Source organism: Phacochoerus africanus, chromosome 2 (genome assembly GCF_016906955.1).
Source record: "Phacochoerus africanus isolate WHEZ1 chromosome 2, ROS_Pafr_v1, whole genome shotgun sequence".
NCBI classification, from domain to species: Eukaryota; Metazoa; Chordata; class Mammalia; order Artiodactyla; family Suidae; genus Phacochoerus; species Phacochoerus africanus.
In genome coordinates, this window is record NC_062545.1 from 264,166,131 (window position 1) to 264,192,017 (window position 25,887).

Genomic DNA, 25,887 nt, shown 5'->3' on the forward strand with positions numbered 1-25,887 from the left:
AGTTTGGTTCTTTAAGAAACTTTGAGCGAGACTGCAGAAGACCCAGCCAGGAGCCTCTCCCTTGGCCTGAGTCACGAGGCCCAAATGTTCTTGCGCTTCCATCCTGGACGCTTCCCCAGCATGACCTTTAGGGAACTCTACTTGTCTGAGATGTTGGATGCGAAGAACAAAGGTTGCGACTTCGAAATGTGTGAACACAAACAGGCCCCGAGGTGACAAAGCCTTTCTTTTACACAAGTATTTCTCCATTATCACACGCGGCTCCCCCAACACCGGCAAAGGCCTACTTGAAGCAGAGAGAGGAACGGGCAGGACTACAAGAAGAAAAAGCAAGGGGAAGTCATCTTTAAAGGCCAAAAGGTTATATAAAACATAATAAAATACAACTGTTTCCTTTAAAATTTTTAATGGGCAGGAAATGGTATAGAATAACTGCCAAGTCACATAAATTAACGTTTTTGTTAATGTTCATGATCCCGGAAAGAACCCTCTATCGGTTGATGTGAACTGCAGGAGAGTTTACATCGACCGCTGCCTGGGCACGTGACTGGGTGTGGGCCATGGACCCGTCCTCACATGGTCCAGAAAAAGAGGCGGCTGCCATGTTTGGCAGGCTTCAGATCGCCTTCTGCCTCAGGGTTGGGCTCTGGCCTTGCTCTTGAGTGATAAGGATTCTCTGGTAAAGGCCGATCTGTTTTCACTTTGGTGACCTGCAGAGGGTGAAAGAGGAAAAGCAAAGTTGAAAGTCAGGTGGAGCAGCTGGGACTACAAACACACCTCCCAGTGTCTCCTCTCTGCTCTGGCTGCCCCAGCCACTCCTCTTCTTTGAAGCCCTAGTAAAGCAGGCTGAACCCAGAATGAACACTTAAGAATGCCAACTTTGGGTCATTCCACGTGTAAGAAGTTAGGGATAGAGGAGAGAACAAGATGCACCCTGTCCTCAGAGAAGGAGCTGGACAGGAGAACCACCCAGGCCTCCCTGAAACGGTGAGTGAGTTGCCAGGGGAGCAAGGCCTCCACCCGCCCACCCGTCCTGCAGGCCAGGGCCTGGACTGGTTCTACAGGGCTAACATCTAGCTTCATCTTGTAGAAGGATGAGCAGGAATCAAGCAGGAAGATTAGAGAGGGGAAGACTTTCCAAGTAAACAGACAGAGAGGCCCGTCCTTAGAACAGCGGACGCACCCTGTGCGTGAAGAGTGGACAGAGAGGCAGCCCCTAACCAAGCATGGCCCGTGGTTAGAAATGAGGCCGGCACGCTAGTCCAGTTCATTCTCACACTCCTCAGAGGTTGATCTGTAGGTTCACTGGGGCCACCTTGCTAACAGTGGAAGCCACATCTGCCTGCCCCAGAGGCCGAGCTTTTAAGTAACACACTACACTGGGATGCAGAGTCCAGGTGGTGAAAGATGAAGAATGATATGCAAAGATGCTTGAATTTTTTTTTTTCTTTTTTAGCCGTGCCTATGGCATGCAGAAGTTCCCAGGCCAGAGATGGAACCTGAGCCACAACAGTGACGTCAGATCCTTACTCTCTAGTCCACCAGGGAACTCCCAAAGATGCTTGAATTTTAACAGAAGAGCAAGTGGTGCCAGTGAAGCAGAGAATGTAATCACACGTGCAGGTGAGAATGGAGCATGGAACTGGGGCTCCAGGGAGAGAGGACAACACTTTATGCCCATGTTAGCCCTGAAAAAGCTCCATCAGAAATCCAGCAGGAATTGCTCTCATTTTAAAGATGAGGAAACAGGCCCAGAGAAGCAAAAAGGCAGAAGGACATGGTTATTAATAGTCTTGTTATCTAATGGTCTGAACTCTAAGCCACTCCACATAATATAACCAGATTAATCTTCCCAGATATACAAACTCAAACACCATTTATTCTGAACAGAGCTTTCATGGACACAATCACACAATTATTATTACAACCATTCTATGAGGCCTGATTATCTCTAGTTCACAGAAGAGGAGCAGGGATGGCTGGCTTGTCTAAGACCAAGACACACAGTAAACACTGGAGCTGGAACCCCAGTTTTCTGACTACAAGTCCAGAATAGTTTTTTGTTTGCTTTTAAAACAGTTTTCTCATCGTTCTGCTGTAATCAGAGATCACTAATGGTTTCTTACTGCTTGACAGAGTAGTCCAAATGCCTGCAGCTGGCATTTGAAACTCCTTTAAGGAATTCAAGATGTCTATGAAATAAATTGAGAAAAAAAAAACAAAACAAAAAACAAAGGGACCCATTTAAAGGACAAATTACTGTGCAAAAGACAATAAAATGACTTCCTCTTCATTGCTACACTCAAAATAGAAAAGGAGCAGAAGTATGTAGGCAAACTAATGACTAGGTAAACGACCTTGGGCAGCCTACTTAACCTCTGATTTCCCATCTGTAAAACGGGGCAAGGAGTAGCTCCCAGGGTTATCAGGATAATATACGTGCAATATATTAGCAGGATAATAGCAGGTGCTCCATTAGTGATTTTCTCTATTATCAGGACAATGGGATTATGAGAGACAGCAATCCTGCCTAGGAAAGTCAGAAACTTCAAAGTTGGACCTGACACCTGAGCTGAGAGCAGGAATTCACCGGGGGCAGGAGGAAGGAGGGGCAATCCAGTGGCGCAGAACACACAAGTGAACGACGCTAAAATGTAAGCTTTATCCAGCCCATTATTGCCTTTCTCAGAAAAAGGTTGGATGCTAAATTTAAGTATAACTGAAGCTGATAATCCTCTTAAATACACTTTTGAAAAACAGTTAAGACGACATTACCTTTTTTTAGTAGGTTTTTTAAAATTTTCTTTTTAATTTTTTTTTTTTTGTCTTTTTTAGGGCCGAACCCGTGGCATATGAAGGTTCCTAGGCTAGGGGTCTAATCGGATCTGTAGCCACCAGCCTACGCCACAGCCACAGCAATGCCAGATCCGAGCCCCATCTGTGACCTATACCAGAGCTCAGAGCAATGCCAAATCCTTAATCCACTAAGCCAGGCCAGGGGATCAACTGTGTCCTCATGGATACTAGTCAGATTTGTTTCCCCTGAACCATGATGGGAACTCCTCTTTTATATAAGGTTTTTAAAAAATGTTGAATACAGAGATTTAGGAGTAAATATGTTTCCTTAATAGCATGACTTGTTAATTCTCTTCATGAGACTGAAATGAGATGGTAGTTCTATTATATGTAAAAGTTTCATCACTTTTCAATTATTTAAAATAATTTGTTCAGTGTGGCAAAAGAAAGTATCTGAGTAAAGATAAACTAGGTTAAAAAAAAAAAAAAAAACCCTGCTAAGCCATTCTTCTACTTTACGGCAACAAGCTTAAGACCCAACTATCCAGATGCCACACACAAGGGGAAGGGAATGAATGCTGGAGACTCCGCCAAGCACCATGCTGGAGACTCATTCCTCAGCTCACTCCTCTTAGAAAAAACAGGGACTAATACTGGTCCCATCTTATAAATATCGTAGGATAGGAAATGTAAGCAACTCGTTCAAGATCCCATAGCAATTAAGTAACAAAACTAAGATTCAAATCTACTCTCAGTCACCATTTTTTCCAACCAGTTTTTTCCTCCATGCCTTGCCACATATGCTTCCCAGAGGGAATGGAGGGTGATAAGGCTCAAGAATCGGGGATGGGTCACATCACAAAGGGTGGTATTTGTCAGGATATGGAGGGGATGCTTCGTTTTGCAAGCAAATAGGAAGCTCCTTGAAAAGTTTTTTTTTGTTTGTTTTTTAAAGAAAGTGACTTTTATTTTCCATACAGACCATGCCTATAGTGATTCACCCTCCCTTCCCAGAAATTCATGTAGCCCAGGTAGGAGCGCCTGTTCATGGAGTTCCTGCTGTGGTGCCACAGGTTAAGAATCTGGCATTGTCTCTGCGGCAGCAGAGCTCTGATCCCTGACCTGGCGCAGTGGGTTAAAGATCCAGTTGTTGCTGCAGTTGTTGCTGCAGCTGTGGTGTAGGTCACAGCTGGAGTGCAGATTCAATCCTTGGCCAGGGAACTTCCACAAACCATGGGTGGGGCAAAACAAAACAAAACAAAAACTCATGTTCAAGAAGTGGGGACAGCGAGAGAATTCTAAAGAATATTCTAAGAGATGCTGCTCTATAGGACCTGGGGACTGGATAAAAGAAGAAAGAGTCAAAGTGAAAAAAAGAGACATGCCAGTTTCTAGCTCTGAGGTTTCAACAGATGGTGGTGTCACAAGTGAGACAGGAAATACAGGAGAAAGAGTGGCAAGAAGCTTTTTTTTCCACTGCGGCATGCAGAAGTTCCCAGGCCAAGGATCAAACCTGCCTCACAACAACAACCCAAGCCACAGCAGTGGCAATGCTGGATCCTTGCTGCACCACCAGAGAGCTCCCTTTTTTTTTCTTTTTTATGTTAGGTATGTTCCTGAAAAATCTGGCATAATCTTGAACAGACTTTCCCACAATAACCTCAAAGTTTCCAACTGACAGTGCTCAGTAACATTTTGTTTATCCTCATCTACCCCCTTCTTTTCTTCAATTAGCTCATTAATCACAAGCAAACCTGCACAGGCTGGGAGATGTCAAGGACGATCTCCATTAAGTAAACCCCCTTCTGGATCGTGGAGGACCACTCCCTGATTCATCTCGATTTCCCACACAGGTCTACCCTCACACTTCTGCCTTTCCCCGCCCCGAGTGAGAGCCCAGCAGGGAACGGCGTTACCTTAGACAGCTCCCCCAGGTCAGGCCGCACCCAGCCCAGTTTGTCCAGCACACACTCGTCAAACTTTGCCTGCTGCTTGCGACAGTGACGAAAGAGCTGCAGGCCGGAGTAATCAATGCAGGTCCAGTATTCTGTAAAAGGCTCTGCACAATGCCGCTTTATCTGCCTGGAAAAGAGGGTCTGATGTGAGGTCACTCTTTACAAAACAACGAAAAACAAAGAGGTGCGGAAAAATTCAGTAGAGACCTCCGACACACAGCCTTGGTTTTTCAGGGCTATGGGAGTACACTTACCTCACTTACAAGACAACCAGGAGCTCTTCAGATTGAAAACCAGTAAGTAAAAAAGATTTCTGAGGAAGAAGACCTCATTTCTTTCGGTAGTAAAAGCAAATGAAAAAAAAAAAAAATGCTGCGAGATTATATTTTACTCAGAAAACTCCCTCACTTGGGACCTATCTATTCTCTTTAGAACCAACTCCAAAGATTACCAGCCTCGCAAATTCAGATGAGGAGGCGGCACACTGAGAGATGGGCGAGTGGACAGGAATCAGAGGTGACAACGGCAAAGGAGGAGACAAAACTATAAAAAGCAAATTCACAAACTAACAAGGATCTTCGGATTCTGGGGTCATTCAGGGAGGAGGCAAAATGCCCTACACCCCCCTTCAGACCTCAAGGACTCCACTCTATTCACGCAAAATCTCTGAACAAAAACAGCGATTAATCCTTGTCATCAAGAAGAAAGTTAAGTCCTATTTGCTCTCTATTGAGAAGCAACATAGCATACAATTCATTTTGTGGTCACCATAAATGGCTGAAGAAGAAGTAACTTGTGTGTACAAAAGGCATAAGCCTCGATTATTTTGCAATATTCCCCTTCTCTTAGAATTCAACTTCGCTAGTAATCGAATAAATGCAAATTCCAGCAAGAATAACACACCATTATTTTACATAAAAGTCATACTGGAGGCAGTGTCAGAAACATGGAGCGCCTCCCTAACCCAGTGGAGTAACAGTGAAGTGCCTGTTGGGCACACTTGAGGATCTAGCTACATTCAACACAGAAACCTATTTACACGGCTCGGGAAGAACCTCAGAGGTGGCCAAAGGAAAGACACAGAGAAAAACCGCCTTTCCATTCCTGCTCGGTTCCTCTCCTAGGAGGCAACCCTCAATGCCAGTTTCTTTTTTTTTTTTTTGGCTTTTGTCTTTTTTTGTTGTTGTTGTTGCTATTTCTTGGGCCGCTCCCGCGGCACATGGAGGTTCCCAGGCTAGGGGTCTAATCGGAGCTATAGCCACCGGCCTACGCCAGAGCCACAGCAACGCAGGATCCGAGCCGCATCTGCAACCTACACCACAGCTCACGGCAACGCCGGATCCTTAACCCACTGAGCAAGGGCAGGGACCGAACCCACAACCTCAGGGTTCCTAGTCGGATTCATTAACCACTGAGCCACGACGGGAACTCCTTTTTTTTTTTTTTTTTTTTTTTTTAATGCCAGTTTCTTATACCCTTCCAGGGATTTTGAGTCCAATCTTGGGGGTGACAGGCTGCGCTATAAGAAGGAAGAAGGAACGTCAAAGCCTAGGGAGTTTTGCTGGGTCACCTCTAGCCTCACCGACCTGGATTTCCACGGCACACAAAACTGCACACACCTAACTGCTTGAGAGTCAGGCCAGTAGTGAGCCACCATGCCCCCGGAGCATCTGGGACCCCTCTGGGATGCCACTGCTGAAGAAGGCTGCAAACCATTCCTCTGGTAGTTGGGTCTGTGTTCTGGGCTCTGATACCTGGCACCCACACTCATAGACAGTTATCCACTAGTGCTTACAGCAAGCAACTTCTGCAGTGAGAAATCCCTCTATGGCAGCAGACAGGCACCTAGGGAGCTTGTGAAATCCAAACATTTTCCACTTAAAGATACTCCCTCTGAGTCCAAGGAAAAACACTTTGCCAAAGTTTTCTTAGAAAACAAAAAAATTTGGCATTCCCATTGTGGCTGAGTGGTAACTCAAACCCGACTAGTATCAATGAGGACACGGGTCCAATCTCTGGCTTCGATCGGTGGGTTAAGGATCCAGTGTTGCCATGAGCTGTGGTATAGGTTGCAGACACAGTTTGGATCTGGCATGGCTGTGGCCAGCAGCTACAGCTCCAATTCAACTCCTAGCCTAGGAACTTCCATATGCCATAGGTGTGGCCCTAAAAAGACAAAAAAAAAAAAGAAAAAGAAAGAAAAAAGAAAAGAAAAAATTTTAAATACACATTCCACTCCATTAGCAATCTAATCAAGCAAGAATAAAATACCATTTTGCACCTATCAAACATTTAACATGAGATGCTGGTGAGGGATAGCAGGACACGGTGCTGAGGATGGCAATAAACTGACCCAACTTCAAAAGAAATGGCAACTTTAGTTCTAGAGCCGTAAATCATGTACAAAGCCTTTAAAGAATAACCTCAGTAGTAGGAAATGTATGCCAAGGAATTAATTTAAAAATGCAATTGATGCCTGCACAAAGATAGATCACCGCTGATTTCTCCAAAACAACCAAAAACTAAAATCAACAATGATATTTAATAACAAGAATTGGTGAGGAACATTACGGCTGGTTTATCTACTGATGGAATACTACATAGCCATTAAAAATGATAATTGTGAAGGTGGAGCAACTTGAAAGAATGTTTCCAATAGTTCTGCAGGAAAAATGAATTTTAAAATGTACAATTATGATTTTCAGCACAAAAATATCTCTGCATGTGGACAAAGATGGCAGAAGCAAGCAAGCAAGAAAGCAGCTATTGTGCAAAGGAGTTTTTTTTCCCTCTAACATCATTGTAAGGGACATCTGTGGGTTCTGCCTAGCCAGCAGCTATCCTCATTCTTCTGGAACATCCTTCAAACTTTCCTTCGGAGAACAACCCCTCCTCATGGCTCACCAATGTGATTTAGACGAATCTAGGTCTCTGCCTCACTTCCAGCCTGGCCAGTCACAGCCTCTTCTCTCTTGAAACACAACTGACTCAAAGATACGCACATGGCATTGACCAGCCTCTCCATCTGGGTCTGCTAAGCAAGTAGCACAGTGGCCTGGGAATGGCTGGTGGCCATTTTTGCTACAGCGGGGAAAGTCTCTTTGAAAAAGAGTGTGACAGAGAAAAGCAAGACTAACAAACTGGAGAAGAGATGAAGCAAAAAGACACTAAGTAGTAGGAGTTCCTGTCGTGGTTCAGCAGAAACAAATCAGACTAGTATCCATGAGAATACAGGTTCGATCCCTGGCCTTGCTCAGTGGTTTAAGGATCTGGTGTTGCCATGAGTGGTGGTGTGGGTAGCAGACACAGTTCAGATCTGGCATTGCTGTGGCTATGGTGTAGGCCAGCAGCTGCAGCTCCAATTTGACCCCTAGCCTGGGGGCCTCCATGTGCCACAGGTGCTGCTGTTTAAAAAAAAAAAGACACCAAGTAGGTGTGAAATTATTTAAGCGCCTGAATCCAGCCCTGCCTGATCCCAGTCCTATTTCTGGACTTTACAATTATATGAGCCAATTCCCTTTGAATTTCTGTCCCTTTTGTTCTAACATGATCATTAAAAATTTTTCTAATATTACAACTTGGATTTTTTTTAAAAAGTATCAAATGCAGTGGCCTAAGAACTTGAATGAACACATTTCTCTTTCCATCATAACTCTGGGTTCTGTAGTAATGATAACAACAGTGCCTGCTAATAAGCACTGTGCTGATTTTCTGTGCCTTTTCAAATTTCTCACAGTAATCCTGTAAGATATGTTATCATTCTAACCACTTGGAAATTGAGATTCATGAAGATTAAAGAAAATGTCAAAAAACATAAATAACAAAAATAACTCACACATTGTGTGCTTTACTGTGGTCTGATGCTGAAGCCCTTCCATTTCCTACTAAATTATCCTTCCATTTAATTAGCTGGACGTTCACCAAGATACATACACCACGATGTTTCAACCAATGGGCTCTGATGTGAAAAGAACTTACCTAAAGAAGTCCAGGGCGCATTGGTTGACGAGCTTGCCTTCCTCTAAACACCGCCTTGGGTCCTTCTCCTCCCACCGGCAGAGCATGAACTCCTTGTTGGGCTTATCGCACTGAGCTCCGTAGTGATGGGCCGCGGCTTTGAGCACAGAAGAACTGACTTTCACCTGAGAGAAGAACAGGGGAGAAGGACCCTGGACTTGAGACCAGAACACCACTTCCTCAAGGTCACCTCAAGAGGGAATAGAAAGATAGCACTGTTCTGACTTTGCCAAGAAAACTGAAGACAGGAGCTACGTGATAATCTCTCATGATCCACACAGTGCTCCGGGGATGGCAAAGCTCTTTCACCTGTACGATTTTCCACACCTTTGTAATAACTCATCAGGGTGATAACACCACCATTTCAAACACAGGGAAAGGGCAGCCCTGACAGAATCCTTAGGCCTTTATGAGAGAGAAGGTGGGGCTCTGAACGAAGATGGAGGTTTCCGGGACGTTAAGGGGAGGAACCAATCCCAGGAACTGTGATGAACCTCCTTTCCAGGAATCAAGGGAATAGAAGCATTCATAAAATTCTCAGACGACTACAGAATCACAGAAGATGAGAGACTGGAAAGGATCAGTAAGAGCATCAAGTTCAGAAAGCTATTAAGAAAGTACTAAATTCGTTAATTTTCCAAAATTACAGAGCATGCCCAAGGCAGCCATCCCTACAACTCTGTCAGTCTCCCTCATCTGCACTCCAGCCCATTTTCTGGTGAAGCACAGTTATCGCTAGCGCACGGGCCAACCCAAGCCTGTCCAGCAGCTGCTGCAGCGAGGGTCCTGCTGGCCCCCCTCTGTGCCACCTCTTCCTGTGCCAACAGCACAATGTTTTAACTACTGTAACATCACAGAACACTTTGTTGTCTGGGAAGACCACCCTCATCACTCTTCCTTTTCAAAATCGTTTTGGTGGTTTTCACAAATGAACACCCCTCCGCCAGTAATCTGCACTGGGACTGCACTAAGTTTAGTTCCATACTACAGACACAACAGCGCTCAAGGTAGCTGCCACTCCTATTTTACCTTCTTAGAAAGTCTTTCCCAAATCATCTCAGAAAAACCGGCATCAGTGGTCAACTCTTATGGGATGACCAGAACTTAAGCTGCAAGAGGATTCTGTCTTCAGAGGTCCATTACTGTAGAGATGGCCGTTGACCCTAAATTCAACTGTAATTAAGGTGATGTTGACCACGGTTCACCAAGCACCCAAAACAGGGTTGCACACGAGCAGGTGTTGAGCACGCCCTCGGCACCAGGAGCAGGGGATACAAGAGTCACAAAAGGACTAAGAATACAGGTGTGACGCCTTCTCATCAGAACAGTGTGTTGTTGCTCCATTTATTTCGCTCGTTCTTACTTCCTTCGGTTAAGATTAGTTTCCTTCATTCAGGAACCTTGCCTAGTTTTTGTCTCTTCCTCAGTATTCTCATGTTTTAGATACCTATCTAAAGAGGATAGTTTCGGAGTTCCCGTCGTGGCGCAGTGGTTAACAAATCCGACTAGGAGCCATGAGGTGGCGGGTTCGGTCCCTGCCCTTGCTCAGTGGGTTAATGATCCGGCGTTGCCGTGAGCTGTGGTGTAGGTTGCAGATGTGGCTCGGATCCTGCGTTGCTGTGGCTCTGGCTTAGGCCGGCGGCTACAGCTCCGATTCAACCCCTAGCCTGGGAACCTCCATATGCCACGGGAGCGGCCCAAGAAATAGCAAAAAAAAAAAAAAAAGAGGATAGTTTCCCCTTAGATTTTCAAGTTGGTTTCTGCTTGTTTGTACACTGTACCTTCGCTTTAGCCATAGTTCACCAGATTCATGTCAGTTCTGATGAGAAACTCAAGAGGATTAACAGAAAAACCTCCATTTACAAATAAAACCCGCCGCTCTTTCCTCTGATATTTATATCTTTTTTGCTGCTGCTTCTTTTTTCCTATCTTAATGCTCTGGCCAAAACCGCTAGATAATACAGACAAATAGCAATGGTGGCAGGCATCCTCGCCTTGTTCTAAACTTTAAAGTAGTTTGGTATGATGTTGGCTGTTGGTGTCTGGTATATACTTTTTTGGATGGTCACCATTAGGGAAGTTTCTTTCTAATCAAAACTGGCTTGTTTCACTGTTTTCTCCACCGGGACAAATTGAAACTTTCAGGTTTCTTTTTCATTAATATCTATAATATCATTAATATCTACACAGAGAATTGACAGATTTTCTAAAACTGACCCATTGTACCTAGAATAAAATCTAATTTGGGAGTTCCCATCATGGCACAGTGGAAACAAATCCGAATAGGAACCATGAAGTTGAGGGTTTGATTCCTGGCCTCGCTCAGTGGATTAAGGATCTGGCGTTGCTGTGGGCTGTGGTGTAGGTCAAAGATGCGGCTCGGATCTGGTGTCGCTGTGGCTGTGGCGTAGGCCGGCAGTTACAGCTCCGATTAGACCCCTAGTCTGGGAACCTCCATATGCTGCAGGTGTGGTCCTAAAAGAACAAAAAGCCAAAAAAAAAAAATCTAATTTGTCACTGTGTATTATGCCTTAAGATACCACTGGATTTGATTTGCAAGTATTAAGAATGTTCACATGAGAATAATTTTATAATTATTTTAATAATAATTAATTTTATAATTTCATTTTTAAGAATTTTACACAGCCCAGGTTAAACTATTAACATTACTAATATGATAAAAAGCAAGAAAAGATGAAGAGATAATTCATCCGCACATTAGGAGAGGAGAATAGTTATGACTCTGTCTAATATTACAACTGCTAATAATTATTAAAGCAAAGATGAATTTACAACGTAAGTGAAATTTGCCACTACGACTCTAAGTTCATTTAAAAATCTGTAAAATTTTGTATTCCCATTTTTGAAACTAGTTTATTTAGGCTAATTAAATGGTACACACTTGCCTGCTCTATTACCTATAAAGAGCTGGGAAACTAAAAATCAAGACTCAATTTTTAAAAGCCTAATACATTTTAAAAATTAAGGTAGCTATATTTATTTCCTTGTCAAATGCCTTTAAAACACCTTAAAATGGTTGACTTAACTACTCGAACACCTTCACAGCTACCATGCCCCAAAGCCTATGGCTTTCTTTGCTTTACTTTCCTACAAAGAGAGATGGCCTCAAGACACAGCAGGTCAGGGTCAAGTGCAGAACTGGCACCAGAGACTGGGACCTCCAATCAGGCCTCTTCCCACTGGTTCACGGCCACTGAGGGGCAAAGAACCTCAGATCTGTGTCACTGTCGCCCTTCACCTGCTTCTTCACCAAGATGAGTTCCAAGAGAAACATCCTTTCACAGCTGCTTTCTGTGAAGACCCTCTCAGATTCATTCAGCTCCCTTTGTCTCCAAGAACACAGAGTTTCAACATCCTCCCTCATCTGTCCTCAGAACAGCCTCATTGCACAGCAGGTTTACAGTCTGCAGGTGTGGAAAGGGAGGCAGAAAAAGTGCCACCATCTACAACCGATATCCTAGTCCTGTTCTCTCTTCTTTAAACCAGGTCTGCACCTTTTTTTGTAGTACTTAATTTATACTTTTTTTTTTTTTTTTTTTTAGGGCTGCACTCAAGGCATATGTAAGTTCCCAGCCTAAGGGTCGAATCGGATCTACAGCTGCTGGCATATGCCACAGCCACACCAATGTGGGATCGGAGCCATGTCTGTAATCTACACCACAGCTCACGGCAACACCGGATCCTTAACACACTGAGCGAGGCCAGGGATCAAACCCTTATGGATCCTAGTCGGGTTCATTAACCGCTGAGCCATGAAGGGAACTCCAATGTACTGGATCTTGTATTTTTCTCAATTTACATAAAACGGATGACAGTACATACTGGATGGAACTGCTGTGAGGATTGAGTTAACAGACATACAAATACTAAGAATGGTGCCTAAGAGTTCTCTTGTGGCACAGCAGGTTAAGGATCCGGTATTGGCATTGTCACTGCAGCAGCTTGGGTTGCTGCTGTGGGGCATGTTTGATCCCTAGGCTGGGAACTTCCACATGCTGCAAGTGTGGCCAACCAACCAACCAAACAAAAACAAAACAGTGCCTAGCACACAGAAAACACACCATAGTTATTAGCTATTATTTTTATTTAAAATCATCATCATGTACGAGGAGTTTCCAGCCCAAAGCTTCTGATTATTTTTCCATAGGCAGGTGTCATAACTCCAAAGTCAATGAGGTCCAAATGGGCTTAACTTGCTTCTTGAACCTGTTCCTTCTGGCTTCCCCAGTACTACTGTCAGCCTGCAAATCTGACATTGATTCCTCAACCTTTCCTGCCTCTGATGGCTAAGCTGTTGCTAAGAATGACCAATCCTAGATAAATGTGCTCTTCCCTCTCTGTAAGCTCAGTCACCAATCATGCTGGGGCCATTAATATCGTCCTCAATTATTTCAAGCCACCAAGACAGGTCTCCTTGCTTTTCTTTTCCTCTCTTCCAAGCACTCTTCATAGAGCTGCTGGAGCAATCTTCCAAAAAAAATAAATTCTTACTTCACTTTGCTATTAAAACAAACTAGCAACAAAATCCTTGAAGGATTTAGGCTTAACAGCAGAAGAAAGCCTATTCAAAGCCTTATGGATGTGAACTATCCTTCCAGGCTTCTCACCCCCAGACTTCAAAAAGGTACTGGCTGTTCCCTAGGAGACTGAGCTCCCTGTTCCCAGAACCCACTTCTGGCCCCATCTCTCTCCATCTGCTTACCCTTGCTCGGATTCTGCCTCATCCAGGAAGCTCTTCTCTCCATCTCTGCCTATAAAGACCATTCTTCGAAAGCCATTTAGCCAAGTCTCACATCATGCCCCCAAAGTGCTTTCTCTGTTCCCTTCATAGCTTCAGAGAACCACATAGCTGAGATCACTTGATCTTACAAATAAAATAACTGTATCTGCAAGTGGGGAAAGTGACTAGTCAAGGTATCCAAATGGTTAGGCCTAGAATTTAGATATAACTTCAAACTACTCTCTTTACCTTGTCTTGTTTTTTTGTTTGTTTGTTTGTTTGTTTTCCTTTTTACAGCTACAACCGCAGCATATGGAAGTTCCCTGGCTAGGGGCTGAATCTGAGCTGCAGCTGCCAGCCTACACCACAGCCACAGCAACACTGGATCTGGCTGCATTTGTGACCCACGCCACAGCCTTCAGCAACACTGGATCCTTAATCCACTAAGTGAAGCCAGGGATCAAATCTAAATCCTCAAGGGTACTATGTCAGGTTCCTAACCCACGGAGCCATGATAAGAAATTCTGCCTTGTATTTTAGTTATTTATCTGTTTCTCCATTCACCTGTGTGAATCCTAAAGGCAAATTTATTCCAGAAATAGACTACTTGCAGAAAACTGAATCTCAGGTGTTTGCAGAACCAAATTAAGTTCCAATGGAAAAAAAATATACAGCCAAAGTCTCAATCCAGCAAGAAACAAAAGTCTGTTGGCAGCACCCACTCTCCAACCTTTTTGTAAATGTCACTTTATCATAAAGTCCCAGAACAAAGCTAAAAGTCTTCAACCAAGGAAAATAATAGTTGCCATTCTCACAGGTACATAAGATGAAGTGAAGTAATGCAGGTAAAACACTTAACACTGGGCCTGGGATGTAATTTTTGGCACATAATTTTTCCCTCCCTCTCCTCCAGTGCAGTCTGATTAGCTTAGTCCTGACATGGCACTTCTCTGCCTTGAAATCTTCCACCTCTCACCACCAATTTACTTCTAGGATAAAGTCTAAACTGCTTAGCCTGGCTTTGTGACAGTTGCTTCCCAGCCCTGCCTCAGCCCAAGTACCTCTCTGCGCTCAGCAACTGTTGCTTCCCACCAACACCAGAGTCCCATCAAACAGCACCTGTCTCCCTAAACACAAAGAGCCTAACTAAGCCTTCTCGCTCTTTTGAGCTTTTGCCCACAACACAGTAGTTTAAAAGCATGAGTTTTAAAATCAGACCTGGGTTCACATTCCAGCTCAGCACTTACTAGCTATGTGACCTTGGACAAATCACTTCTCTCAAGACCTGTTTCTTTATCTATAACATGGAGACCAATTATATCTTTCCTCAGGAGTTCCTGTCATGGCTCAGCAGACACGAAGCTGACTAGCATCCACGAGGATGCAGGTTCCATCCCTGGCCTTGCTCAATGGGTTAAGGATCCGGAGTTGCAGTGATGTAGGTTGCAGATGCGGCTCGGATCCCGAGTTGCTGTGGCTGTGGTGTAGGCCAGCAGCTACAGCTCCGATTTGACCCCTAGCCTGGGAACCTCCATATGCCGCTGGCGCCGCCCTAAAAAAAAAGAACAACAAAAACTATATCCTTCCTCAGTGTTGCTAGGAAGGTCCAATGAATTAATGTCTGTACTTAGCATCCTGCCTAACACCTAGGAAAGGGCTAACCATGTTTGCTATGATTAGCGTTATATATTCTTTACTTCACTTCTCATAGTATTTTATATGTCTGTCTCCCTATTAGATCCTAAACTCTCGAGGGCAGAGACCACCTCTCTCATTTTCCAATGTATATGCATGTGGTAATTATTCAAGTGCTATCACTTGAAAAAAATGAATGGCCAATAACCCTTTCCCAGGCTGTTACCAAAATCACTGTCCAATAGCACCTTCCTTATCTGGGCTTAATAGCTCCACTCCAATGCACTCGGCACGGATGATACATTTTAAGGAGACTATCTCTCTTCCTCGACTGAGAGCGCCCGGGCTGTCCACTCACTTCGCAGGAAGAGTTGAGCATTAAGTGACACAAGGTAAGTAAAGTGGCCCTGGTTGGTGCCAGATAAAAAGTACTATTATTCACGTAAAGAAAAAGCAGCTTGCTGCGGTGAAGGGGAGAAGGGCTACTGAGGGATAGGTCTCCCAGAGCTGAGGAGCAAGCAGGCGAGCGTCAACCTGTTTAAGTGTTGGGGGCGTGGAGTGGGGGTGGGGGATCCCGGGCCCAGGGTCCGCGAAGTCCAAGCACGGCTAGGCCCAGGCCGGGAAGCTGCAGCCCTCTGCCCTGCTTGCCTGTCCTTCGGACGAGCCTCACCTCCTGCACTTTCAGATCCTCCAGAGTGGGCAGCTCCACTATGCCCGGCATGATGGCAGTAGCCCGGACCGAGGAGATGCCCGAAGTCGCGTCGCCCGGGTCTCCTTGAACTCCCCTTCCGACCGCCGAGGGGCCGCCTAGCGTCTGCGCATGCGCAGCGGCGGGACGCAGGCGCCTGTCTCCGTCCAACCGCGAGACACAGAGCGTGCGCAGAGCCAGGAAGTTCAGCGGAGTCTGGGGGCGGGACTTCGCCTCGGCTCCGCCCATCCCTCCCGGTTGTCATAGTGAGGTAGTGTACACTGAAAACTCCGGGATCTCAAAATCGTTGGAAGCTAGAGGCAGATGCCATGGAGTACACCGGGAGCCAATATATTGGGGAATTTGTAGATGGGAGGTAAGGGCCCGTTTCATTCACTATGTCTTGAACTTCTGTAACTGGAAAAAAACGTTGGTCTTTTTGCCTTTGCGAAAGACTTTGTACACTTTACAAACTTTATCCGTTTTAAACTTCAAGACAGTCCTTTCAAGTTGGAATATTTATTCCCATTTTACAGCTCAGGAAAATGAGTTACTGAAGTGCAGTAACTTGCCCTAGGATGCATATCTAATAAGCAACAGAGCTGAGACACATCCATTCCATGTATACCTCTATCTATGTGTGCTTGCTGTCAGTTTTAGCTATAGAGATAGAATATTAAAAATATGAGTTCCGGTCGTGCCCAGTGATAACGAACCTGACTAGTATGCATGAGGACGCAGGTTTGATCCCTGGTCTCTCTCAGTGGGTTTAGGATCCGGCATTGCCATGAGCTGCGGTATAGGTCGCAGAGGCAGCTCAGATCCCGCATTGCTGTGGCTGTGGTGCAGGCCAGCAGCTGCAGCTCCGATTCAACCCCTAGCCTGGGAACTTCCATATGCCGTGGTTTCGGCCCTAAAAAAACAAATGAACAAACAAAATATTTAAAAAATGTCAAGATCCTTGCTCTCTAGTTGACACATTGCCAACAAGCAGGTAAATGAGAAGATAATTTCAGGTGGTGGCTTGGCTTAAATCTTCCCTCCTCACAGCAATCCTATAGATAGATAACATCATTCCCATAATACTGATGGAAAAAGGGAGGCACAAAGTAATTACATAACTTGCCCCAAATCACCTAGTTGGCATTTGGCAGGGCAGAGATTAGAACCTAGGTCTGACTTCAAAGCCCACATGCTTTCTTGTGATAGAGCCCTGCTGCTGGGCCCCTACTGGGGCACTCCTGGAAGGCTTCATGGAAGATATAATATTTGAAATGGACCCTGAAGGTGGGTAGGACTTGGGTGGTTGGAGATCCAAGATGAAGAATGTTTACAGGCAGAGGGAACAGCACAACCAATAGCTCAGAGGGAAGAGAAGGCAGTTCAGTCTGGCTGGAGTATAGCATGTGCCTGGAGGAGTGTGGGAGCCCAAGCTAGATGGGTGGTCTGTGCTCGGGCATAGAGAGATTTGAATACCATGCACAATCCTGTGGATGGGAGGAGCCACTACCTTTGGTAGTGATGGGCGTTAGGAAATCTAATTTATTCCACCTCTGCATCCCTCCTCATAGTACGTATGTCTGGCAGGCGCTCAGTAAATGTTGGCCAAATGAACTAATAAGAGATGAATGAATGAATGAATGAATGAATGAGTAAATAATGTTTGAGGTATGGTTATCATGTCCTCAGGACTGACGTCTTCATTATAAAGGAGTTCCCTTTCTTTTTATTTTGAATTTAAAGGGAAGGCTTGGAGTTCCTGTTGTGGCTCAGTGGGTTAAGAACCTGACTAGTATCCATGAGGTTGTGGTTCAATCCCTGGGCCCGCTCAGCAGATTTAAGGATCTGGCTTTGCCACAAGCTGTGGTGTAGGTTGCAGATACTGCTCAGATCCTGTGTAGCTGTGGCTGTGGCGTGCCTGGTGGCTGCAGCTCCAATTCAACCCTTAGCCAGGGAACTTCCATGTGCCACGGGTGTGCCCCTCCCAAAAAAATAAGTGAAGGGTTTTTGAGCTCCCTGGTGGTTCAGCATGTTAAGGATCCAGTGTTGTCACTGCTGTGGCTTGGGTTTCTGCTGCGGGGCAGATTTGATTTTTGGCCTGAGAACTTCCACATGCTGTGAGAACAGCCAAAAAATAAAATAAAAAGAAGGCTTTTCACCTTGAATGAATAAAAGGAAAATGGAAGAGAAGTAGAAAGAGAGGAGGAAAGGAAGGACGGGGTGGAGGGAGGAAGAGTGAAGGTGGGGAGGTCAGGTTAGAGCCTGCTTCTGTGGTCACCATAAGAGGCAGCAGGACCCTGGGCCAAAGCAGAGGCAGCAGGGCTGCAGGAAAGAGAAAAAAAATGTGGAAGTTTGGGGATTTCACCACCAGGACTTAGCAAATGACTGGCTCCTGGTCCCACTCAAGAGACTGCTTCCAGTTCCAGCACAGTGTCCAGCTCCAGTCTTTGAACCTGGAGGATTCTGATGCCATTCATGGAAACTGAGACCACTGAAGAGAAGCTGCTTTGGAGGAAGAGAGGATGAGTTCTATTTGGGGTGGGCTGGAGATGTCTGTAGAAGGTCTGAACCATAATGTCCAATTGGCGATAAATAAAAGGGATGGGGGAAATGCCAGACCTCAGAGAAGGGTTTAGATGGAGACTAAGCTTAGAAATGTCAGGTGTGAGCTCAAGCGAAGAGGTAGAGGAAAGAGGACGAGGAGCTCTCGCCTGTGTCTTACAGCAAAGTAAAAGCAAAAGAGTTTTTGAGCTCGTCTATATGCCAGGCATTCTGTTAGAGTTTCACAGCCATTATCTCTGCAGCTTTGCAGGGGGAGTCATCATCATCCCCATTTTATAAATGAGAAACTCAGGCTCAGAAAGGTGGAGTCATTAGAGAAATGAAAATCAAAACTACCATGAGATACCACTTCACACCAGTCAGGATGGCTATCATTAATAAGTTCACAAATAACAAATGCTAGAGGGGGGTGTGGAGAAATGGAAGCCCTCCTGCACTGTTGGTGGGAATGGAAGCTGGTACAACCACTATGGAGAACAGTATGGAGGTACTTAGAAAACTATACATAGAACTACCATATGACCCAGCAATCCCACTCTTGGGCATATATCTGGACAAAACTGTACTTAAAAAAGACACATGCACCTGCATGTTCATTGCAGCACTGTTCACAATAGCCAAGACATGGAAACAACCCAAATGTTTACCGACAGACAATTGGATTAGGAAGATGTGGTATATATACACAATGGAATACTACTCAGCCATAAAAAAGAACAAAATAATGCCATTTGCAGCAACATAAATGGAACTAGAGACTCTCAAACTGAGTGAAGTAAGTCAGAAAAAGACAAATGCCATATGATATCACATATCTGGAATATAATATATGACACAAATGAATCTTTCCACAGAAAAGAAAATCATGGACTTGGAGAATAGACCTGTGGTTGCCAAGGGGGACAGGGAAGGAGTGGGGTGGACTGGGAGCTCGGGGTTAACAGATGCAAACCATTGCTTTTGGAGTGGATTAGCAATGAGATCCTGATGTGAAGCACTGGGAACTATGTCTGGTCACTTATGATGGAGCATGATAATGTGAGAAAAAAGAATGTATACGTGTATGTGTAACTGGGTCACCATGCTGTACAGTAGAAAAAAATTGTATTGGGGAAATAACAATTAAAAAAAAAGAAACAGTAAAAGCCTGCATTTTGTGAAAAGAACAACAAAAAAAGGTGGAGTCACACAAGGTCACACAGGCATGGAGAAGAGAAGGAGCCAGGCCTGGACCCCTTAACAACAGAAGCTGTACTTTAATCATATCGCTCTCCCTGCTGGGGGTCTGTGTCACAGCAGGCAACTCTGTCATCTATGCAGCAAGTTCACTAGCCCTTCTGTTTCCTTCATTCCTTACGCAGCAGATGTTCATGAGCATCTGTTTATAGCTATTTTTATTTTTTTTTATTTTTAGGGCCACACCTGCGGCATATGGAAGTTCCCAGGCTGGGGGTCTAATCAGAGCTGCAGCTGCCAGCCTACTCCACAGCCACAGCAACTGGGGATCCAAACCACATCCGCTACCTATACCAAGGCTCACTGCAACGCCAGATCCTGAACCCATTGAGTGGGGCCAGGGATCAAACCCACATCCTCATGGGTATTAGTTGGGTTGGTTACTGCTGAGCCACAATGAGAATTCCCACAAGCATCTGTTAGAAAAGAAACGTGATCCTAGGAGCTGAGGATACCAAGGTCTTCCTTTTAAGAGTCTTCAATTAAATAGGGGAGAAGAGGTGTACAATTATGATGCAAGGCTGAAAGGCTGAGCATTTGATGGAGATACAAACAAAAGTGCAAAGAAGTTCAGAAGTAGGAGAAGTGAATTCCAGCTCATGAGGAAGAATGGAGTAGATGAAAGCATATTTCTTAAGCACTCTCACTGTATGTCAGGCCCTTTACTAGGAAAACTGTTAGCAGTATCTGGGTTAATCTTGGGCATTCATCCCATCCATTTGACAAATGAAGTAAGCAGTCAATTTGTCCAGCTAGTTCCCTGCCCTGTGCTCCTGTAGCTCTTATAGGGGCCTGTCTTCCCCTGTGTGGCACTTACCATGAATTATATCATTGCTTAAATGTGTCTCCCACTGAACTGTGAACCTCTCAAGGACAAGGATGGCATCTACCTTGAGTGCTGTTGTGTCTGTAGTATTATACCCAACAGACCATGCAAGGCACCTGGCATATAGCAGCTGCTCTGGTAAATATTTGTCAGAAAAAAAGGAAGGAACAAAGGAAGGAAGAAAAACAGAGAGGTTTAGGAAAGTGTCCAAGGTGATACATCTAGGCCATGGTGAAGTTAAGGTTCAAATTCCTGTTTCCTGTCTAAATTTCATACTTTTCCCAATTTCCTACTTGTGGCCTAAGGGGCAGGGGTGGGCTGATCATGGGGGACCAGTTGCCAGGAAACCTGGCCCCCCATCTCCACTTCACAGTGCTTACTGTGTGTCTTTGGGTGCACTGCTTCCCTCTCTAAGCCTCCCAAGGAGCACCTCCATGGGCAGCATGAACTCCAGAAGAGTCCCTAAGTTGGAGGGAGAAGAACTAGACCAAACTCTGCATCCCCTTCAACACACACCACCTCTTATTTTTGAGCTCTGAGGAAAAGAACCATTTTGTTTCTGAACAAAGTGTTGCTGGGACAATAACATCTGAGGACCCTGAGGTGCCTGCTGGCTCTCCTGCACCCTCCAGCTCTGATCCCCTAGCTTCCATGAGGGCTCAGTGACTTCCCTTTGACCTTACAGGATGGAGGGCAAAGCCGAATACATCCTCCCTACTGAAACAAAATATGTTGGTGAAATGAAGGACGGCATGTTTCATGGCCAAGGAACCTTGTACTTCCCCAGCGGGAGCCGATTTGATGCCGTTTGGGAGAAAGGATTGGTGGTGAAGGTAATCAGCCGGGGGAGGGAGGCTGCAGAGGGAAGAGCCTCCGTCAGGACGAACCCCTGCCATGCACGCTGCCCTCCCCCTCCGCTGCCCTCTTCTCTCCCCTCTTGGTCTCCTAGGGCTCTGGAATCCTCTCCCTCCAGATCCAGAAGGGCCCCTGGAGAGGCCATGATGAGTTTGAAGCCTATTAGGCCACCAACTAACTTTGTGACCTTGGGCCCATGACGTCCCCTTTCTGAGACTCCTGTTTCTTGTCTAAAAAGGCACAGGGAGTTCCAGTTGTGGTTCAGCTGGTTAAGAACCCAACTAGTATCCATGAGGACTCAGGTTCAAACCTTGGCCTCACTCAGAGGGTTAAGGATCTGGCATTGCCAGAAGCTGTGGTATAGGCCTCAGATGAGGCTCCATCTGGAGTTGCTGTGGCTATGGCATGGGCTGACGGCTATGGCTCCAATTTGACCCCTGGCCTGGGAACTTCCATCTGCTGCAGGTGCAGCCCTAAAAAGACTAAACAAAATAAAATAAAAACCGGGGACAAGCATTGTATTAGTATCAAAGTGCTACTGTAACAAATTACTATAAACTCGGTGCCTTCAAACAGCAGACACGTATTGTCTTACAGCTCTGGACATCAGAAGTCTGATAAAAGAGGTCAGCTGTGCTGCATTCCTTCTGGAGGGTCGGTGGGAGGATCCACTTCCTTGCCTTTTCCAGCTTCTGGAAGCTGCCTGCCTTCCTTGGCTCACAGCCACGCATCCCTCTGGCCTTTGTTTCTGTCATCACATCTCGCCTCCCTCTGCTTTTGTCATCACCTCGTCTTCTTCACTCTGACCCTCTTGCCTCCCTCCTCTGGGGACCCCTGTGATTATATTGGGTCCACCTAGATAATCCAGGATCATCTCCCTACTTCAAGATCCTTGACTTAATCAGTCTGCAAAGTCCCTTTTGCCCTATAAGGTGAACATACTCATAGGTCCAGTGATTAGACAGGGACATCTTCGGGGACCCATGATTCTGCTAGCCACAAGAGTACTAGGCATCTCCTAGGATGGTTATGAGAATAAATGAGACAGTATATTAGAGCGCTGACTCAGTACCTGGCATAGAAGGCACTCAGTATTAATGCCACCTTTACCATCATGGTAAATCATCTAAGTCAGGACTTCTTAGCCTGGGATTTTTGAGCCATAAATAGAATTCAAGGGAGTCAGTGAAATCTCCTGACTTATATACAACAGCTTGTATGTACGTGGGACTATAACTCTCTGGGCAGAAGATCTCTAACTTTCATGGGTTTCACTAAGACTGTGTTCAGGGACCGGCTCATGACCTAAAAAAGGTTAAGAAACACTCCTTGTTTTAGAGCCTGAAGAGTCTAAGCCCAAGGAAGGGGATATGACTTACCCAAGGTCACCCAGTGAATTAATAGTGTTGGAATTTCCACCCGTGTTTCCTGATGCCCAGGCCAAAGTGATGTCTACATCCTGAGGCTTCCTTTAGCACTAAGGCAGCAAAAGCAGAATGTACATGTTTGGACAGAGAGCCATGGCTGAGGACTCTGAACTTTCTAACCATGATGAGAATAAAAGAATAACGGTAACATTTATTGAGTGTTTACTATAAGCCAGGCACTAAGCTAAATGCCTTTCATGTACTATCTCATTGAATCTCATCAAATGAACCCTAAGAAATACAGAGCATTATTATTCAGTTTGACAATGGAGGAACTTGAGGGCTAGAGAGGGTAGGTCATCTACCCAAGGTCACACAATGAGTTTCCATATTTTGAGCGCCAGGCACAGAGCCCAGTACTTTATAGCTACTCCTTCCAATCGTCACTGCCGTCACAGCTGTGACAGTCTTCACTGCTTTTCTATGGCGATGAGAAAGCCACCCCTTCACTGGACTTTCATCCTTCTTGGCGAGTGAGCTGTGGCTTCCTCAGCCCCACATGTGTGCTCCTCATCTTCCAGGGCAGGTACACCTTCTCGGATGGGCTGCAGTACGACGCTGAGAACTGGCACTACTGTGACAGCTACGATCGGAGATTTTACACTGAGATCTGCCACGGCTTGAAGCCTGCAGGTGCCCAGGCACCCTCCTTCTCCTTCACGCCCAAACGGAGAGGAAAATGAAAGACCATTCTAAGTGGGCCATGGCCCATTGAAACAACCCACCCAAAGGAGAGGAGGATGGAGCAGGGCCTCAGACTGCACAAGAGCCAGGTTCTGGAGCCAGAAACGCCAGTCTTCAAATCTCAGCTCCCCAGTTGCAGCTGGGAACCTGGGCCAGTCATTCACCTCTCGGTGCCTCAGTTTCTGCCCCACCAAATGGGACAGTAGCACCATTTGCCTCACAAGTCCTGTAGATAAGATAATGCGTGTAAAGGGTTTATAGCAGCGTCTTGCAGGCATTGTAGGGGCACAGAACATCTCAGCTGCCATCATTCATCATATCCACTGTCACACTGACGCCGAGCTGTACCTATACAGCATGTGCTCTGCGTATCCGGTGCTGGGCGAGGGCCTCTGTAATCCCTGTCTTACAGAATCTCCAGATGTCCCTACCTTGTCTGCCTTCCTGGTCCCTTGTCACATAGGAGGAAGTTGAGGCCAGGGAGTCCTAACATGCTTCCAGTGGCAGAGCTCCCAAGGGAGCCCAAGTCTTCCTCTCTCAGGTTCCCGACACCATGCTACCTCCCTGCAAAATCCGGTTCTGTCACATCAGAGCCTAGAGTCTGGATTCAGAGAGTGGAAGCTTAAGGGACTCGTTTGTGTTTCTGAGACTCGTGTGAGGTCAGCTGACCCTCAAGAGGGTAGATTTGTTTTCATTTGTTTGTTTAATTTTCTTTTTAGGGCCGCACCTGCAGCATATGGAAGTTCCCAGGCTACCGGTGCTGGCCTACACCACAGCCACAGCAACTCGGGATCCAAGCCTCACCTGTGACCTACGCCACAGTTTGTAACAACACCGGGATCCTAAGGAGTGAGGCCTTAAGATCAAACCTGCATCCTCATGACACTATGTTGGGTTCGTAACCTGCTGAGCCACAACAGGAACTTCCTAAAGTACCCCCCCACCCCCGCCAATGCCTCCTCACCCTCCTGAAGACAAGGTCCTGCATTCCTAAGACGACCAGCCTTCTCTGGCCCCCATGAAGGTCCTCATCCTCATCCCCCACTCCCCACCCTTCTCGAATGTTCTCTGTTCTGCAAAGAGGCCCTCTTCTTTCCTGCCTTTCCCTCTGCCTGGGATGCTCTTAAACCTTCTCACTTCACCCAGATAATGCCTTCCTATCCTTTAGGTCCTTGCTTAACACCCCTTTTTTGGGACCCCTTCCCTGAATTGCCAGATGAGGCAAGGCCACCCCATGATAAGTCACAAAGCAGCCGCAATGTCCCCTGGAGCTGTCACAAGGGTCTCTCTTTGCAAGGTGGTCATGAGCTCCTTGAGGGCAAAGGCTCTTTCTCATTCACCGAGGTATCCCCAGTGCCTAGCACGTTGCCTGGCACATAGTAGGCACTCACTAAAGAGTTATTAGCAAACAGGGACAATAATATTGACATCAAGTGGGGGGCGCTGTGGTGCACTTGGGGTAGTTACGGCAATGATGGCAATGGACTTTTTCTGAGCACCTGCTCTGTGGCAGGCACTGGCTGGCCCCAGAAGGACCAAGAGCTGAGGTCACAGCCTCTCTGCCTTCAAAGAGCTGCCAATCTAGATGCCCCTAGAGAACCCTGTCAATGGTTCCTCTGGGGTTAGCCATGACTTTGCCGTGGGCTCTTCACCCCAACTGAGGCCCATAGGCAAAGAGCTCCTGGCCTCAGGTCCTCAGCTCTCACGCAGCGCAGGTTGCCAAAGCTGGGTCTCTGCCAGTCTCCAGGCAGCGCAGCGACCTTCCTGCAGCTTCCCCACCTTCTCCTCCGGCGGCTTGCAGCACAGCAGGTTTACCCTAAGTACCTGCTTCCTTCCTAGTCACTCGGCACTTGGCACACCTCTCCAGCTCTCAGCCCCAAGGCCGTTGTTAGGGCAGGGAGAGGGGGAGGGTTAAGGCCGCCCCTTCTCCCTCTGAGCATCCGTGAGATGGGCATTGGCAGGAGGCTTGGGGAGAGAAGGGCTGTAAGGCCCTTGACATGCAGTTATAGTCAGTAACCGTCAGCCAATAACATGCTCGCTTATCGTCGTTAACTCACAGCAGGGCCTGCTGTGGGAGGGGGGGGACCCAGAACTGTGAGCGTGGGGCTGTGCTCAGGAACTACAGGGACCACACACAGAAGGAAACCAAGAAGTTCTTTATGCCAACCTTATCCCCTCTCCTCAGGCCTCAGCACCCAGGAGAGACAATACACAGGGGCCGTGACCTTGAAGGGACACCAACTCCTCTTTCTCTCCCGGTGGTTTCAACATCCCCTGTCCTGGGGGGCGGTTCCAGGCTCTCCCCTCCTCTGATGGCAACAGCTTACCATATAAGCTACAGAACTGAGAATCTGCCCTCAGGCAAGTTATTCAACCTCTCCGAGCCTCAATTTTCTTATCTATAAAATAGGACCTAGGAGTTCCCGTCGTGGCGCAGTGGTTAACGAATCTGACTGGGAACCATG

General features: G+C 46.1%; 2 protein-coding genes across 5 annotated transcripts in view; one reads left to right on the forward strand and one right to left on the reverse strand.

Annotated features, from left to right (window-relative positions):
• Positions 1 to 389: 389 nt before the first annotated feature.
• Positions 390 to 15,993, reverse strand: NDUFA8 (NADH:ubiquinone oxidoreductase subunit A8). The gene is made up of 4 exons (XM_047768319.1): positions 15,815 to 15,993; positions 8,730 to 8,893; positions 4,713 to 4,878; positions 390 to 710 (listed from the first exon to the last, which is right to left on the reverse strand). Exons 1-4 carry the CDS (start codon positions 15,863 to 15,865, stop codon positions 573 to 575), a joined length of 519 nt encoding a protein of 172 aa, XP_047624275.1. The 5' UTR covers positions 15,866 to 15,993; the 3' UTR covers positions 390 to 572.
• Positions 15,429 to 25,887, forward strand: part of MORN5 (MORN repeat containing 5) — a 37,688-nt gene continuing 27,229 nt past the window's right edge. For 2 of the 4 annotated variants that reach the window (XM_047768320.1, XM_047768321.1), the window contains exons 1-3: positions 16,114 to 16,208; positions 21,142 to 21,289; positions 23,260 to 23,371. In XM_047768320.1, coding sequence (XP_047624276.1) covers positions 16,162 to 16,208; positions 21,142 to 21,289; positions 23,260 to 23,371 — 307 coding nt within the window. In that variant the 5' untranslated portion in view covers positions 16,114 to 16,161. Of the gene's footprint in view, positions 15,537 to 16,113; positions 16,209 to 21,141; positions 21,290 to 23,259; positions 23,372 to 25,607; positions 25,802 to 25,887 lie in introns of those variants that run through there. The other 2 variants (XM_047768323.1, XM_047768322.1) reach the window with 2 other exon arrangements.